Below are 15,931 nucleotides of genomic sequence, written 5' to 3'. Positions count from 1 at the left end.
AAAGAAGACAGAATTATACAATGGAAAAAAGAAAGCGTCTTTAACATGTGAGGCTGGTATAACTGGATGCCAGCATGTAGAAGAATGCAAATAGATCCATATCTATCATTCTGCACAAAACTCAAGTCCAGGTGGATCAAAATCCTCAATATAAAACCAGATACACTAAATGTGATAGACAAGAAAGTGGAGAATAGCTTTGAACATATTGGCACAGGAGACAACTTTCTGAGCAGAAGACCTATAACACAGGCACTAAGAACAATTAACTAATTGGACCTCATAAAAGTGAAAAGCTTCTTTAAGACAAACGATATCATCAAGAGAACAAAACAGCACCCCACAAAAGAGATTTGTTTTTTACTAGCTCCATATCTGACAGAGGGTTAATAGCCAAATTACATAAAGAACTTAAGAACCTAGATATCAAAAAAGCAAATAATCCAATTAAAAATGGGGTACAGATCTAAACAGAATTCTCAGCAGAGGAAATTCAAATGGCCGAGAAACATTTAAAAAATGTTTACCATCCTTAGCCATTGGGGAAATGTGAATCAAAATGACTTTGAACTACATCTTGTACCTATCAGAAAGGCTAAGATCAAAAACACTTATCCCCAAGGCTGCCAAATCTCCCAAGGGCCTGGCCTGAGCTCCTTTCCAGTTAATTACAATCATCTCTCCCAGTCTCCCAAGTTCCTTGGTTTATGGCACTGACATTGGGATGATCACTCCAGGAGAGACATCTGCAGCCCTCCTGCACTTGTCTTTGGAGTCTAAAATACTGTTAACTGCCTTCATCACAGAGCTGTGGTTCCTGCACTGTACCTTTGTATGACTAATGATGGACATGGCTTCTGTTATGTTCCCTTGCTAGCACGGGGCCTTGCTAAGTGCATTTGCTCAGTGGGGAACAGATTATATTCAGCTTGCTTTAGTTTTAATTTTAATTACTTAACCAGAATGAGAAAGTAAACACTGTAAGACAAGAAAAAATTAATTTTATTCTGTTCTTCATGTTAATGCCAATTTCTTTCCCATGGTCCAAAAAATTTCATTGTCAATGTCTTGGTTATTTTGTGACAAATTAGAGGTCATTCTCATTTGTTTTGAAGATAATAATAGCCTCCTAACATGGATCAACAATTATGGGGTTTTTTGTTGTTGTTGTTGTTGTTTTTTCGAGACAGGGTTTCTCTGTGGCTTTGGAGCCTGTCCTGGAACTAGCTCTGTAGACCAGGCTGGTCTCGAACTCACAGAGATCCGCCTGCCTCTGCCTCCCGAGTGCTGGGATTAAAGGCGTGCGCCACCCCCGCCCGGCTGGATCAACAATTATGTATGTATAACTAATGTCATTTGTAACCTTAAAAGTCTCAAGTTAATAAACTTTGTAGTAAAATTATCAGTATTTTACAATGCCAAGATTGCCTAAGTCACCCAGTCATAACAGGAAGAAAGAAATGGTTCCCACACTCCTCCCACCAGCACTCCAATGAGGGTATAGTCCTTAGATCTCTTGCACTACCTGACCTGATAATGACTGAAAACTACCAGGACACTAGAGTGTGGTCTGGTCAGAGCAGGAGTATTATTTGTTGGGCAATTCAGGCCTAGGTCCTCTGTATCTCATCTACCAAAGCCTTTGTATACCTGGAGTTGTAGGCTCTGGGTTTCTGATTAATGAAGCTGGCAAAAAACAGAACTCATAGAGAGGAGAACAGCTTTTGGGCATCTGCCTGTATTCCACATACCATTCTAACACAAACTCCTCAATAATGAGACTTTTGGGCAAGCCCAAATATGAAATGATTTCTCCCAACATACAGCCTCATGATATTTAACACATGACAGACTATGTCCTCACCGACAGTTTTCTTCTGTGAGGATGAAACACATGACAGTTTAATTATCAGGTCCATCTTGGGTACTCCCAGAATACTATGTAACATTCTGTCATAGGTGATCACTAGGACAGTATCAAGATTTACAACTAGACAAAGGGGTCTACTTGTATCATCTCAATGTTAAAGACCTGCCTCATGCACTCATAGGCCTTTCTAAATATCATAGGGTAGTAATTCTCATAATCTCTCATAACCCTATCCAGCATTTGTGCCCTAGTTGCCCACTGCTTCCTCCTATACTCGATGAACAGGAAACTCACTAAATCAACTATCATTTGGTTTAGTGTATCATGCAGGACTAACTCTGGGTTAGCCAATTTGCTAGCTTGATTGCCAGAGCCCTTAATAGATGGTGCTCCTGCAATGGAGCCTACAACAGTGGGAGGAGAGAAGGCTTTCTGAGATCTCTGGGAAGAATTGAGCATTCTTCCAACAGATACATACCCTGAGATTTTAGCAGTGGGTTCCACCTCCTTATCTCATGCATGGGAACCTGAGCACTCTCTGGGCCCCTTTCCTCCTTTTGGGCCTGAGGATGGTCTGGGAGGTTCAAGATCTTCCTGTTTTCAGTAGGATTCACCTTAAGTTTCCTTTGAAAGAACAGGCAAGTTCAGGTTCACAAACAAGTCCAGTGATTAAGATTCACAGACCTGGGAAAGAAAAGGAGAAGATGAATAACTTCTGAAAGCTGCTCTTTGGATGGCTCTCAAAATGCTACAGGTTTTCCTTAAGTGGTGTTCTAGGGCCAAGAAATACGGTCCTTCTTGAGCTCTAAGAGTCTGAAAGGGGCTCATTGGGGTGTACCCCTTTTGCCTGAGTACAGTCTCAGAACAAGTGTCTGAGCTTCTAAGATAGAACAGAAGGCTGTGAGATAGAATAATGTGGGTTCCGCACACCTCCTTATACCTTTTCAGGGGGACTGCTTCCTAATTCATTATGGGCCCTTTATGCAAGCATTGGATACCAACCTGATCTTCACCTGGATAGATGGAGAGGTCTAAAAATTTTCTGTGATCGAAGTGACTCCTTTCTTAAAGCAAAGGTTTATTTCTGTTAAGGGGAAAATAGAGCTAAGAGAAAAGGATCATAACAAAGTGCTTGGATTTTCCCACTGCTAACTGGATACTTGGTTCCCTGTGTTGCTGGTGGGACTGTCTCATTTCTCACCATGAGTCCTCCCACATACCTGATCCTCCTTTTGATGATTTTGACCAAGAGGTGTTTTAGAAAATCCTTATTTTCCCCTAGACAAAGTCCTGAAAACAGAATACAAGTTTCAGAGTAAGAGTTTTGCAGAGGACTTTGAGAGAGACAGGGATCTAGGAGACTTTTGTGGTATCTCTGTGTCTGAACTGGATGTTCCTTTGGCCATCCTTTAGTTTCCTTACTTGGACCTTGCCATATCTTGAGATCTCTCTGCCTGTATGCCCCACTCTCTTCTAGTTCCTAACCTCCCAGGTGAAGCGCGTTGTTGACACACTTTTATCCTGTCAACCTTTGTATGGGATCTCCAGTGATGACTTACCTCTGCTAAGATGGTATTCCCTAAGGACACTTGAACTTTTTTGTGTTTCTCGATATCTCCCCTTTACACCAGATTTCATCTCTCCAAATATGCAAACATTTCTTTTTGAGATAATTTAAGAAATCAAAACACTTAATGTGGCTAAGGACTGACACTATCACATAGCCAAATAGCATTATTCTTTTATAGTTTGCTTTATTTTCAGTCCTTAAGGAAGGTCCACACATTGACTCCTTCTGCTTTTCATGTGTGTCTCTCGGCTTACCTGACATCAACACTTGCACTGAGATGGTCCCCTCCCAGCATTTTTACCCCAATTTGAGAAGCCTAAGAGAGGCCATTCACAACAGCCCCCCAGTCAGAAATTTGAAGGCATCAGAATAGTGTACATACAGCTCCATATGGTACCTGGCTTGTGAGGAGGTTAATTCTTATCACAGGTTCAATTCATACCATGGTTACTTACCTAAACTGATTGCAGTTACCAGATACCTCCTCTGGCAAAATCACCTGGCTCCCTCTGCTTCTCTGACTCTGTATCTTTTGCTTAATAAACTGTCCTTCCTTAAAGAGGAGACAGAAGTGAAAATGGAGCACATCTGTATGGAGTTTCTCTAGACTCACAGACTGAGCGGTAGTTATGTACTGTCCTAGGAATTATGAAGGTTTTCCTATTTACTCCTCAAAAAGCCGCTGATAGCCCTCAGGTCACCCTTGATTCCCACCTTACTCTCTGAAAAGGAAGAAGCATCTTTGGTTCATGGTCTTTCCATGGAGCAGTCTAGGCTGAAAGCAGAGGCAGTTTTGGACACCTTGAATCAGACGTCTTTCTGGGTCCTCACACAGATTATTCATCCTGCCTTGCAGACTCTTGAATAATCACTCAGAGGCTTAATATTAATTACAAATGCTCTGCCAATGCTCATGTTTTTTGCTAGGTAACAATTACATCTAATTTAACACATGTTTCTTACGTATACTTTGCCACATGGTTCGTGGCTTGTAAGTTCATTTTCTACAGGTATTGCTTCCTTTCCCACTGGCTGACCCCTCCCCTCACTCTACCTTTCCTCAGCTCAACATTGTCAGTTTCGTCTTCCCACCTAATTTTATAATGTTCCACTATTGGCCATTCAGCTTGTTAGCTAAAGCAGCCATAGTGACATATTCCTACAGTGTACAGAAGGATTATTCCATAGTAGATCCTACTTCATTCAGGGCTCCAGTATTTTACCTCTGCAGTTATGAGGCTTTTCCCTAGAACAAGACCCACACTTCCTGATAACTTTACAAGCAGTAACAAAGTGGTGCATTGAGCTCGATTATATTCTCCCCAGTGTCTCCAGGGCTGATGAGAGAATGGAGACCCATATGTGATCTGAAGGGCAGGAATCCCATTTCCAAAATTAGATGATGAAGATAGGGGAGAAGCTCATTTCCCCAGTTGAACCATACTTTGTTTCGGGGTGCACATTGTGGCTTGATTATCTCATCTTTTCTATCTATGGTGGAGATTTCACAGCCCAATAAGTATTTACATTTTTACCAATAGGTACATTGCCTCTTCTCTTTCTTAATCTCCTAATCTCTTTCTGAATCTGGCTCCTGGTTCCTCCTAGGAAAGGGAGAATAAGAGATTTATTCCTTGAAATACACCACAGTTGATTTATTTGAGTACTATCTAGATGGAGTGGGATTTCTGCAGTCACTCTCCAGTGCTAAACGTACCTTGAAAGCTGAAATATGATCTAAGCAGACATGTAAACATCACTACTCTGCACTATCCACAATTACAGATTGATAAAAAACTCAGGACCTCTACTGCCCATATGTTCCACCATTTGGTGCAGTTCTCACCCCACTGGTACAGCTTTACTATTGTGGAAGCCTCTATCTGGAGTGGGGCTTTCTCAGTCCACTCTCTGACCAGACTTTCACCAAGGACAAAAGCAGTCTTCATCTTCAGAACCTTCTAAAATGGGTCCTCAGTAGAATTTCCGAGGACTGACTGAGCAAGCGACTGCTGCCTTCAAGTAGGACCTCTCTGGTATAATGTTAAGCAAAGGGGTGAATCTGCATTATTTGCAGTTCTTCTATCACAAAAGAGGCTCTTAGAATCAATCCCATGCTTTCAGCTTGACTCTAAAAGTGTGAGTGATCTTTTCCCTTTCAGAAAACTGATAAAATGGCTGTAATACCCCCCCCCCACCAAGTACCTGGATGTGAGTGTGAATGAATGAATATGTGAAAGAATGAATAAGTCAGCACTGAGGTGTCCTCTAAGCTCCAGGAACCTCACAAAATGGCTCTGAGACTCCCCCATGTCCCATCAAGCAGAAGCTTGTGGAGGGTTAGTTCCTACAAGTCATTCAGAGTTTGGCACAGAACCCTCAAAAAATACAGTGTAACTTTATTATCCCAACTTATTAATCAGGATGGGCCTTCAGAGTCCTACTCCAATATTCCCATTTTACTCAAAATATATCATGTGCCTTCATTTGGAAAACTCTGAAGCATAGGAATATGTGTTGTAGAGGAGGAGCGGGCTGTGTCCTGCCACCTGGTTAGCTTAACCCCTGAAATCACCACACAGAAATTGTATTAATTAAATTACTGCCTGGCCCATTAGGTCTAGCCTTATTGGCTAACTCTCACATCTTGATTAACCCATTTTTATTAAATCTGTGTATCACCATGTGACTGTGGCTTACCGGCAAGATTTTAACCTACATCCATCTCAGGATGGAGATTCATGGTGTCTGCCACATTCTTCCCGACATTCTGTTCTGTCTACACTGACCATCTAAGGGCTGCCCTATCAAAAGGCCAAGGCAGTTTTTTTATTCAACCAATGAAAGCAACACAAATACAGAAAGACCTCCTATACCACCTATAGATAGGGTTAGTCCCCATCTTCTAGAAGGAGCAGATGGGGCTCATTTCCACAAGTGATGGACACTAGCTAAATTATATAACCTGAGGTCTTTTTGCCAAGAGTCTAGCTTACACACTCCACTCTCATGTCTCCTCACTTATCTCTGACAAAGTCTAAAAATGGTACTGGTGAAAGAAAGGTCCCAGGGAATGAAAGAGTAAGGAATACAAACATATAAGTGGGCCTCACTTGGAACTATGCTGAACACAGGCATGAAACTGTATTATTTGGGAGCGTTCTATCCTGAAAGAGGCTTTTAGAGTTCACCCTGAGTGTTTACTTATCTAGGATGGTGTTTCTACAAACCACCCTCAGCTTTCATCTTGACTCTAAAATTATCTATGTAAAATTCCAAGTGTTTTTCGTTACTCGAAAGATTTAGATCTGGTAAAGATATAAGCAAGGAATTGCTATTTAAAGAATAAAAATAGCCAAAGATAAATAATAATTAGGCTCTGGACCTACAGCATTCCTAATTCTCCACATTTATGATGTTGAAATCTATCAACATTTACAGATGCAACTCCTATGTAGGTATTTACTTTTTTAGAGGGTTGGTTTTGTTTAGCTTTTCTGCCGACCATGATCCATAACAACTTGTAAACAACCTCCTAAACAAAGGCAAATATCAATAATCCATTATTTTGGGGAATGTGGGCATAGTTTTCTAGGCTACTTCATGCTGATTGGGGGCACTAATAATCTTATTGGGACCTAAAGAAAATTTAGAATTATGGTCAAGTCCTGACTGGGGTATCCTGTGAGGCTTGATCATCTCAGGAAGCAGTCTTGAATCAGTTCTGGATGTGGAACTCAGACATCCGGGTTATCTGTTGTTGCAAAAGGAGCGGCGGGCTGCATTCCTGCCAGGATCCTGGCTCCCCGACTAACCCGAGATAACAACACACAAACTGTATTCATTTAAACACTGCCTGGCCCATTAGCTCTAGCCTCTTCTTGGCTAACTCTCACATCTTGATTAACCCATTTCTATTATCTGTATCACCACTTGACTGTGGCTTACCGGCATGAGTCTATCCACTGTCCGTCTTGGGTAGGAGAAGTATGGCATCTGCCTGACTCTGCTTCTTTCTCCCAGCATTCTGTTCTGTCTACTCCACCTATCTAAGCTGCTGTCTTATCAAAAGCCAAGGCAGTTTCTTTACTAACCAATGAAAGCAATACATAGACAGATGACCCTCCTACATCAATCTGTTCCTACCAAAGATTTCTCAAGGGATCTTCCTTTGTCAAACCTGATTTTCTTAACACTGAATGAATCGACAGTCCCTCATTTCCTGTGGAAATAAAAGCAAAACCTCTTCTTCAAAGTAACATATCTTTTGACTTAAATTTTGAAGTCAAAGCATTTCATATATGTGTGTGTGTGTATAATGATTAATCCAGCAGCATTTATAATCAAATGTCTTTTGGCAGCTTTTGCTCCTTTCTCCATCATCAAACAATTTAAAGACAACACAATAACATCCAGTATCCAGACTCTCTGTGTATTTTTCATCTTTTTGTGGCTTTATTTTAACCTCTATTTCTTTCATTTTAATTTTTGATTTTTGGCTTTTTGAGATAGGGTTTCTCTGTGTATCGTTGGCTGTCCTGAAATTCACTCTGTAGACCAGGCTATCCTTGAACTCACAGAGATCTGCCTGCCTCTTCTTCCCAAGAGTCGGGATTAAAGGTGTGTGCTACCACACTTAACTATTCTTTTTGTTGTTATTTTAAGAACTTTCTTTTTCCCTATTCCCTATATATATATATAAACTGTAAATGGTTTAGAGGCTTTTTTGTCTGAATCTACATTTACTGTATATCTCTCTTTTTCTAACTACACGAGTTTTTAATTTTCTAAATGATATGGCTAGGATTAAAGCCATGGCTTTTATGGCTGGATCCAGCCCATTCTTTAGCTTTCTGAGAGTCTATCCTCAAGGCAGGGGTACCTGCCACAGCCATGTTTATTGTCACAATTCTATGGAGTTTCAAGGTCCCTGTCACCACCAAGAAGCAGGCTGTCAGCAACTCATAAACATCATTTAATTCTTTGGATGCTAGGTCTATTTAAAGGTGAAAAGTTTCACAGCTAAAGCTGAGTCAGGAAGCCTCTTTTAAATGAGATGTGCTTGCCTCCAGCAAAGAGAGCAAACCTAAGAAATTGCTGCTACCAAGAAGCTATGCTTATTGCTGTTATTTTGTGTCTGGAATTACTTCCCAAGCTCTCCCAGGTTTTCTTTGGATGCAGTTGTCTACACATTGGGCATCATTTGTTGGGCAAGTTTTCTGTCCCACCAGGTCCCACAGTTAAGTCCCAAAGAAATCACACAGAGGTGTACATTAATTATAAACTGATAGGCCCATTAGCTCAGGCTTCATATTAACTAATTCTTACATCTTTCATTATCCCATAATTCTTGTCTGTGTTAACCATGTGGCTTGGTACCTTTTTCAGCGAGGCAGTCACATCTTGCTTGCTCTGTGTCTGATTTCCTCTACAGCTGGGTGATGACTGCAGACTGAAATTTCCTTTTTACCAGAATTCTCATTGTCCCACCTCTACTTCCTGCCTTGTCACCCCACCTATACTTCCTTCCTGGCTATTGGGCAGTCAGTGTTTATTGAAAATCCAAGTGCCAGTCCCACAGCAGTGAATGTGTTTCATTACCATTGATTTAATAAAGAAGTTGCTTTGGTCTATGGCAGGGCAGAACATAGCAAGGCAGGAAATCCAAACAAAGATAGAGAAGAAAAGAAGACTGAGTCATCGAAACACCATGTAGCTGCCAAAGGAAAAAGATGCCAGAACTTACCAGTAGGCCACAGCTTGTGGTGATACATAAATTAATAGAAATAGGTTAATTTAAGTTGTAAGAGCTAGCTAAAATTAAGTGTGATTATTTGGGTTTGAGTGGCTGAAAAACCAAAGAGCAGTCTCTATTTACACTGGCACAAAATATAAAACATTTTATTAGATATTTTCATAAATATCTGGTGTTTGCTGATTTTTTCCCTTACTACATTCTCCTATCCTCTTCCCCTCTTTTGTCTTTTTCTTCACCTAGTAGTCCTCATTCCACTTGCTCCAGTTTCTTAAGACTTCATTTTCCTTCTCATGGCTGTCTTTTAAGATTCATAACTTATATCACAAATACATACATATACATATGTAAAAAATTAAAATTCAGGAAGACCATATAAAAGATTGCATTTAGCACGTATTTTTCAATGTCTGCCTTACTTGGCTTTACCTAATATGAAAATAGTTATCAGATGCAATACAATAAAATAGGTGGCGGCACTTGAACTATATGCTTGGGATTTTTTGTTTGAGTACCTCTTCCATTCTTGACAGGGAATGATAAACTTTTCTTTTTTTGTATAACATTGCATTACTATTCTTTTGATGATATTAGCATGATGATAATGATGAAAAGATCCCATATGGAGCAAATATAGAAAAAAATTATAGCCATTTATTGCCCAGATTAAAATCAACTGTCAAGAATAAGCAAACATTAATATTAATTGATCTGAAAAATCAAAATATCCATAACAATTAGAAGCAAGGAAATAAAAAGAACATCAAAGCCAATGACAGTGAAGTCAGAATTAAACCAATAAAATGCTAAAAATCAGGTTTGTGAAAGCTGCAACACTAGCCAGACAGGGAAATTTAAAGACCACTCATAGTTTGTCAGGAAAAAAAAAAACATGAAATGTCACTATAAAACATAATGTCATGAACAGAATACAACTGAAAACAGCATTCCAATATATATATATATATATATATATATATATATATATATATATATATATATATATATGGCTGTACACTGCTTGGTGTGGGTCTGGGTATCTTGAGCTGATCTATGTGATATCATTTTTTATGCCTCCATAATCCCTGATTTTCCTTAGAGAATGGTTACATGTGATATGAAGTGAACAGCCTTTTGGGGTTCCTTCTTTGTTGGGGTGGTGGTGAGCTTATACCCATTCCAGGATTAACCGTGATATTTTAATCACACTGTGCCCCTTTGCTCTGGTATTTACCATGTAGAGTAATGTGCTCCTATGGTTCCATTGTCTTCACATATCTGTCTCTCTTACTTGTTTGTAGTAATTTTCCATACATACTCCTTTTAAGACATGACAGAAGTTTTGTTTTAGTTTGTTTCATTCCACTTTTGCTTTTGTCAATGATTGAGGTTTCATAGTTGCTTCCATGCTCAAATTACACAGAAGGAAATATTATTTGGGAATCATAACCCAACATGGTTCTTTTATGAAGAATACACAGACAGGGTCTTGTAGCCTAAAGAATGACAGTATGTGTCAACATAAAAAATTTCACCAGGTTTTTTTTTCCCCACATCAAATAGAGTTAAACCTGTCATGCTAGAGTATTGAGAAGAGCTGTATAGAAAGAATATTGGAATTATCTTGAGGAGACCACTTGATAAAGGATTTTTTTAAGAGAATTGTGACACATTTTTATTTTTGAATATTTGTAGCAGCAATGCATATAACCCATGTATTCATGTATTATGAAGTATGTGCAATACTAATTAATATCATATATAATAAATGTATATATTATCACAAAAATATTATGTGTGTTACTTCCTGCTTAGGTAGTAGTAGAATAGTAATTGCAGTGGGGTAACTAGAAATTTTATAACTGTTGTCCATGTAAAACAAAAAGTAGCTACTGTATCCTGTGTATCTTTATCTGTTGGTTAGGCTTCTAAGACCAGATTTACCCTGAAATTCATGTATTCTTCTTTTTAAGGTAATTTTCTTCCGTGTTCAACCTGACCATTCTTTGTCTGAACATTTAATTAGCTGCACAAGTCAGCATGGAAGTCGGATATAGAGATGGTGTGATACTCGTTCTGGCCTCCAGAGGAGGCAATTGAAGCATCTGCTAAGAAAGAGGTACATAAAGACCAGGGTTCCTGTCTCCTCTTAGGTGGGTATTTGTAAAATTCCCAAGTCTGGGAGCCATAGGGCTCTTCAACTAAGAAATAATAGAGCCAGTCTGATAGGGCTGCTGGAATATGTATTCTGCCTTTGAAGGTACCTGTACAGTTTTTTTTAGGGTAACCATAGTAAAAGACAGATGACTTTTTTTTTTTAGAATTTTATCCTTATTTCTTTCATGTTGGGGACATACTGTTGTCCACGGTTGCTAGGATATAGCAGAGAACGTGTAGACCAGTGGGACACAATATAGCTAATCACTCACAATAAAATTTCTGGAATAAAACTCACTAAATCCTCCTTCTTTTTGGACACACTTCAAAATCTGAGTGCAGATTAACCACCCTTACAGGTATGCTCCTAGAGTGTAAGTCACAGACCAGCTTCTCACTTCCATCCCTCCCAGAGGATTTTTCAGGCAAACCACTATCTTCAATGGTTTACCAAATGTACTGGAGATAACTCAAGTAAATGTTATCTTAGGGTTGAAAAGCTGAATCAGAGGGTAAAAGTGCTAAATGCTTCAGGTGGACAATTTGAGATATACTTCTCAAAATCACATCAAGAGTGAGGTTCAATAGAGTGCGACTGAAATCCTGCCACTTCTTTTTTGAGCGTGGAGGTAGAGGAAGAATTGGTCTGAATCTCTCAGGACTGCTAGCCCTGGAGCACAAAGTACAGCAACAGAAGCAAGAGAGGTCCTGCTTCAACATGGTGGAAGGCAAGAAACAATGTGAAAGTTGTCCTCTGCTGCCCACACATGTACAGTGGTATGCATGCATTGACCTCATACTTTACAGACAAAAACAAATAATTCTTTTTTCAATTTAGCTTTACCTGAGGCCAGATAGCTTGGTTATTCAAAGCACTTGTTTCTCTTTCTGTGCACCAAAGTTTTGTTTTCAGTACTGCAGGCTAACATTCTAATTCCAGTTCCAAAGAATCTGGCACCTATTTCTGGCCTCCCTAGGCACCAGAACATGTGTACCCCCATTTACTTACATGCCAGAAAAACACTGATACACATAAGAAATAGTTAAAGTAATTTTAACAGTCAACTCCGTCTCCTCTGACCAAGGAGATAGATAAAAGTGGCCCTGTGTAGGAGTTATAGGCCTCACTTTTCCATTATTCCCCCGTGTATGTGAAGAACCTCCTTTAAAGCATAGTAGTAAAGCTTAGAGTGCATGAAATGTATTCAGCTGTAATTCCTAATCCTGTCTCAGGACAGGATTCTTCTTTAAAATTTTAAGTTTTTTGTTTTGAGGTGTTGGGGTTACTGTCTTCCTGATTGCATGTGACATCAAAGAGTTTGATCATTGAGTGAGAATCCCAGGTTGATTCCACTATTCTGAAATTTACTAAAAATACCAGTTTTCCCTTCTCTCAGCCCTAAAGCAGCCACACCTCCAGAGAGCCTGGCTTTAATAATCTTCAGTTTAATAACAATCAATTCCCCCAGCCTCCCAAGTTGTCTTGGTTTAAGGCACACTGGACTACTCACCCCAGAAGAGCCCTTTGCAGTCCTTCCTGTACTGGGGCTTATGGTATAAAAGAACTTCTCTCTTCACCACAGGGCTGCAGCTCCTACATACACCTTATCTAGAAGAAAGCATGGATCTGGCTTCTTCTATGTACCAATTATCCATGGGTAGAGAGGGATCTGGTTTCTCCTACATGTCACTGCTAACTCAGAACTTTGCAAAGATCAGGTCCTCAGTGAAGGTTTTAGGAAGAGATTCCATTTAGCTTACTTTAATTTTAATTTTAGTTAATTAACTGAAATAAAAGACTAAAAACAGTAAGTCAATCAAAATTATATCATACTGTTTTTTATTTCTTTTCCATTGTCCAGGAAGTTTCAACTTTAATGTTTTCACATCTTGTTACATATTACAAATTAGAAAACATTTCTGTGTGTTTTCAAGATAACAAAATTCTCCTAACCTGGATCAACAATAAATGCATTACTAATGTCATTTCTAAACTTAAAAATCTCAAGCAAATAAACCTTGTAGTATAAGTAGCAAAATCTTAAAGAGCCTTCTAATGTCACATAAACAGAATAGTAAAAAACGAATGGCTCACTCTTTTCAAGGAAGTTCACTACATTTCTGCTCTGCCTGACATAATATGGAATTAAAACGGTTAGTGTGGTAGAACTTGTGCAGCTCAGAGCAGGAGTAGCCATCTGCTGGACTTCTTTGGCCTAGGCCCGCTCTTGCTCGTCTCTCAAAGCCTCCTCATACTTTCCATGGTATGATCTAGGATCCTGCTTAACAATACTGGCATAAAATTCCAAGACTTTCATCTTGGTAGTTTCAGCATAGGCCCTTGGGCCCCATAGGTACTCATAGCGAGGAGGACAGCTGTTGTGCACCTGTCTGTACTCCACATAGCCTTCCTGCACAAAATATTCAGTGATGAGGCTCTTGGGCTCCCCAAATATGAAATGATTTGCCCCAGCATACAGGCCTAGGCTATTCATCACATCCCAGAACACCTCCTCACTGACACAATTGTCCTCAATGAAGATGACACACAGTACAATTATCACCAGGCCTGTCTTGGGTACACCTAGAACCCCATGCATCATCCCATCATAGGTAATCCCCAAAGCAGGAAAAAGGAAATATGCATGAACAAAAGGGTCCACCTCCATCATGTCAATACCAAAGATCAACATCATACACTCAGAGGCCTTACTAAAGATCACAGAATAGTACTCCTCATAATCTCTCATGGCCCTATTCATCATTTCTGCCTTGGTGGTTAGCTCCATCCTTCGAAACTTAATGAGCAGGAATCTCACCAAATCAACTATCTTTCCATTTAGTATACTCTGTTGGGAAGACTCGGGCTCAGCCACCTCCCCTTCTTCATTGTCAGAGGCTTCACCAGATGATGCCCCTCCCATGGTAGTGGGAGGAGTGGAAGCTCTCTCAGCACTCTGGGGACCAGCAGACACTTCCCCTGGGGCAGCTGCAGTGGCTTCTTCCTCGCCTGCCTCAGCTATGGAGACCTGGGCATCCTCCAGGCCCCTTTCCTCCACTTGGGCCTGAAGGCTATTTGGGAGGTTGATGCTCTGGTTGTTCTCAGTAGAATCCATCTTGAGTTTCTTTTGCAAGAGCAGACAGGCTACTGTTCAGGTCACAGGGATGAAGACTTACAAGCCTGAGAAAGAAGGAAAATGTTAGGCAACTCTAATTCTATCCCTGAGGCAGCTCTCAAAAAAACTTGCTACAGAAGTTGGCTTGGCTGATACTCTAAGGCCAAATGACTACAGTGCTGCATACACTCTCATCTTGCCTGAGGCAAATACCCAAAAGTTCTGTATCTCTGAGATGCAAAGAAAGGAAGTAAGGTGCCTCACATGTCCTTAAATCAGGTCCTTAGAAGTACAAAAGATAGCCCAAATTAATATAGCCTGACTTTCCTACATATGAGACCAGTTTGAGCCTCACCTGAATAAATGCATAAAGGAAGAGGTTGTTCCAGGTGACTCCCATGTCTGTATTCCTTAAGGCTAGGCTCTATGTTTTATGACACAGAGGGAAGTGGGGGTGAAGGGGTGGAATCCACCCAAATTGTCTAGGTTTTCTCACTGCCGACAGGAGGGCAGGAAGGTACTGAGTCTCTGTGTTGGGCTGATGGGACTCCCTCATGTCTCAACTTCGTACCAACGTACCTGATCCTCCCTCTGATTAATTGAGTCAAGATGTTCTTAACAGTACTTTCAGCTTCTTTAGACTAATGCCTGGAAATAACACAGGGAATTCAGACTTATGACCATGTACAGTACTACTGTGGAGAAGGAGTTTCAGGGAAGACATTTTTGGGACCCATGTTTGTGCTATGGGCTGGAGTTCCCTCCAACCATCCTCTGAGGTCCTTACTAGAACTTGTCAGATCCTGAAGCCCTGTCATTAACCAAGGTCTCCCATTCTGTTCACATTTTCCCTCTCCCTGAGATTATTAAAGCCCTGGAGAGCAGAAGGAATCAGTATGGAGCTCCTTGGAGGGCTATATCATAAGTCAAGAGAAAATGTACTGTACATACTATATATGCCCTGGGGTCATGGCAAAGGGCCATTAAGTGGCTTTCTTACTTAAACTAACTCAGGGAAGAGATGAGAGTTTGAGGGTAGATAAGGTCTGATGTTGATGTGGGAGTGATTTCTTTCTAATCTGTTGCTTTCATTGGTTAATAAAGAAACTGCCTAGGCCCATTTGATAGGCCAACCCTTAGGTGGGTGGAGTAAACAGAACAAAATGCTGGGAGAAAGAAGCTGAGTCAGGGAGTCGCCATGATTCTCCCACTCCAGACAGACGCAGGTTAAGATCTTTCCTGGTAAGCCAGCTAGTGGAGCTACACAGATTATTAGAAATGGGTTAGATCGATATGTAAGAGGTAGCCAATAAGAAACTGGAACTAATGGGCCAGGCAGTGTTTAAAAGAATACAGTTTCCGTGTAATTATTAGGGGTAAAGCTAGCCGTGCGGGCGGCCGGGTGCCGGGGACGGAGCTCGCCACTCCTACTACATGATGTAAAGGAAAAGTCTCAAGAATAG

At 40.4% G+C, this 15,931-nt stretch overlaps 1 protein-coding gene across 1 annotated transcript; it reads right to left on the bottom strand.

Annotated features, from left to right (window-relative positions):
* Positions 1 to 13,568: 13,568 nt before the first annotated feature.
* Positions 13,569 to 14,468, bottom strand: LOC142841424 (melanoma-associated antigen 11-like). The gene has a single exon (XM_075958264.1). The coding sequence runs from the start codon at positions 14,466 to 14,468 to the stop codon at positions 13,569 to 13,571; it is 900 nt and encodes a 299-aa protein (XP_075814379.1).
* Between the last annotated feature and the right edge of the window lie 1,463 nt (positions 14,469 to 15,931).

Source organism: Microtus pennsylvanicus, chromosome X (assembly GCF_037038515.1).
Source record: "Microtus pennsylvanicus isolate mMicPen1 chromosome X, mMicPen1.hap1, whole genome shotgun sequence".
Classification (NCBI taxonomy): domain Eukaryota; kingdom Metazoa; phylum Chordata; class Mammalia; order Rodentia; family Cricetidae; genus Microtus; species Microtus pennsylvanicus.
This window is presented reverse-complemented; position numbering and strand designations above follow the sequence as displayed.

What these genes read in the sequence shown, in the direction of transcription:
- LOC142841424 (XM_075958264.1), bottom strand. Translation starts at nt 14,468, where the DNA reads ATGGATTCTACTGAGAACAACCAGAGCATCAACCTCCCAAATAGCCTT.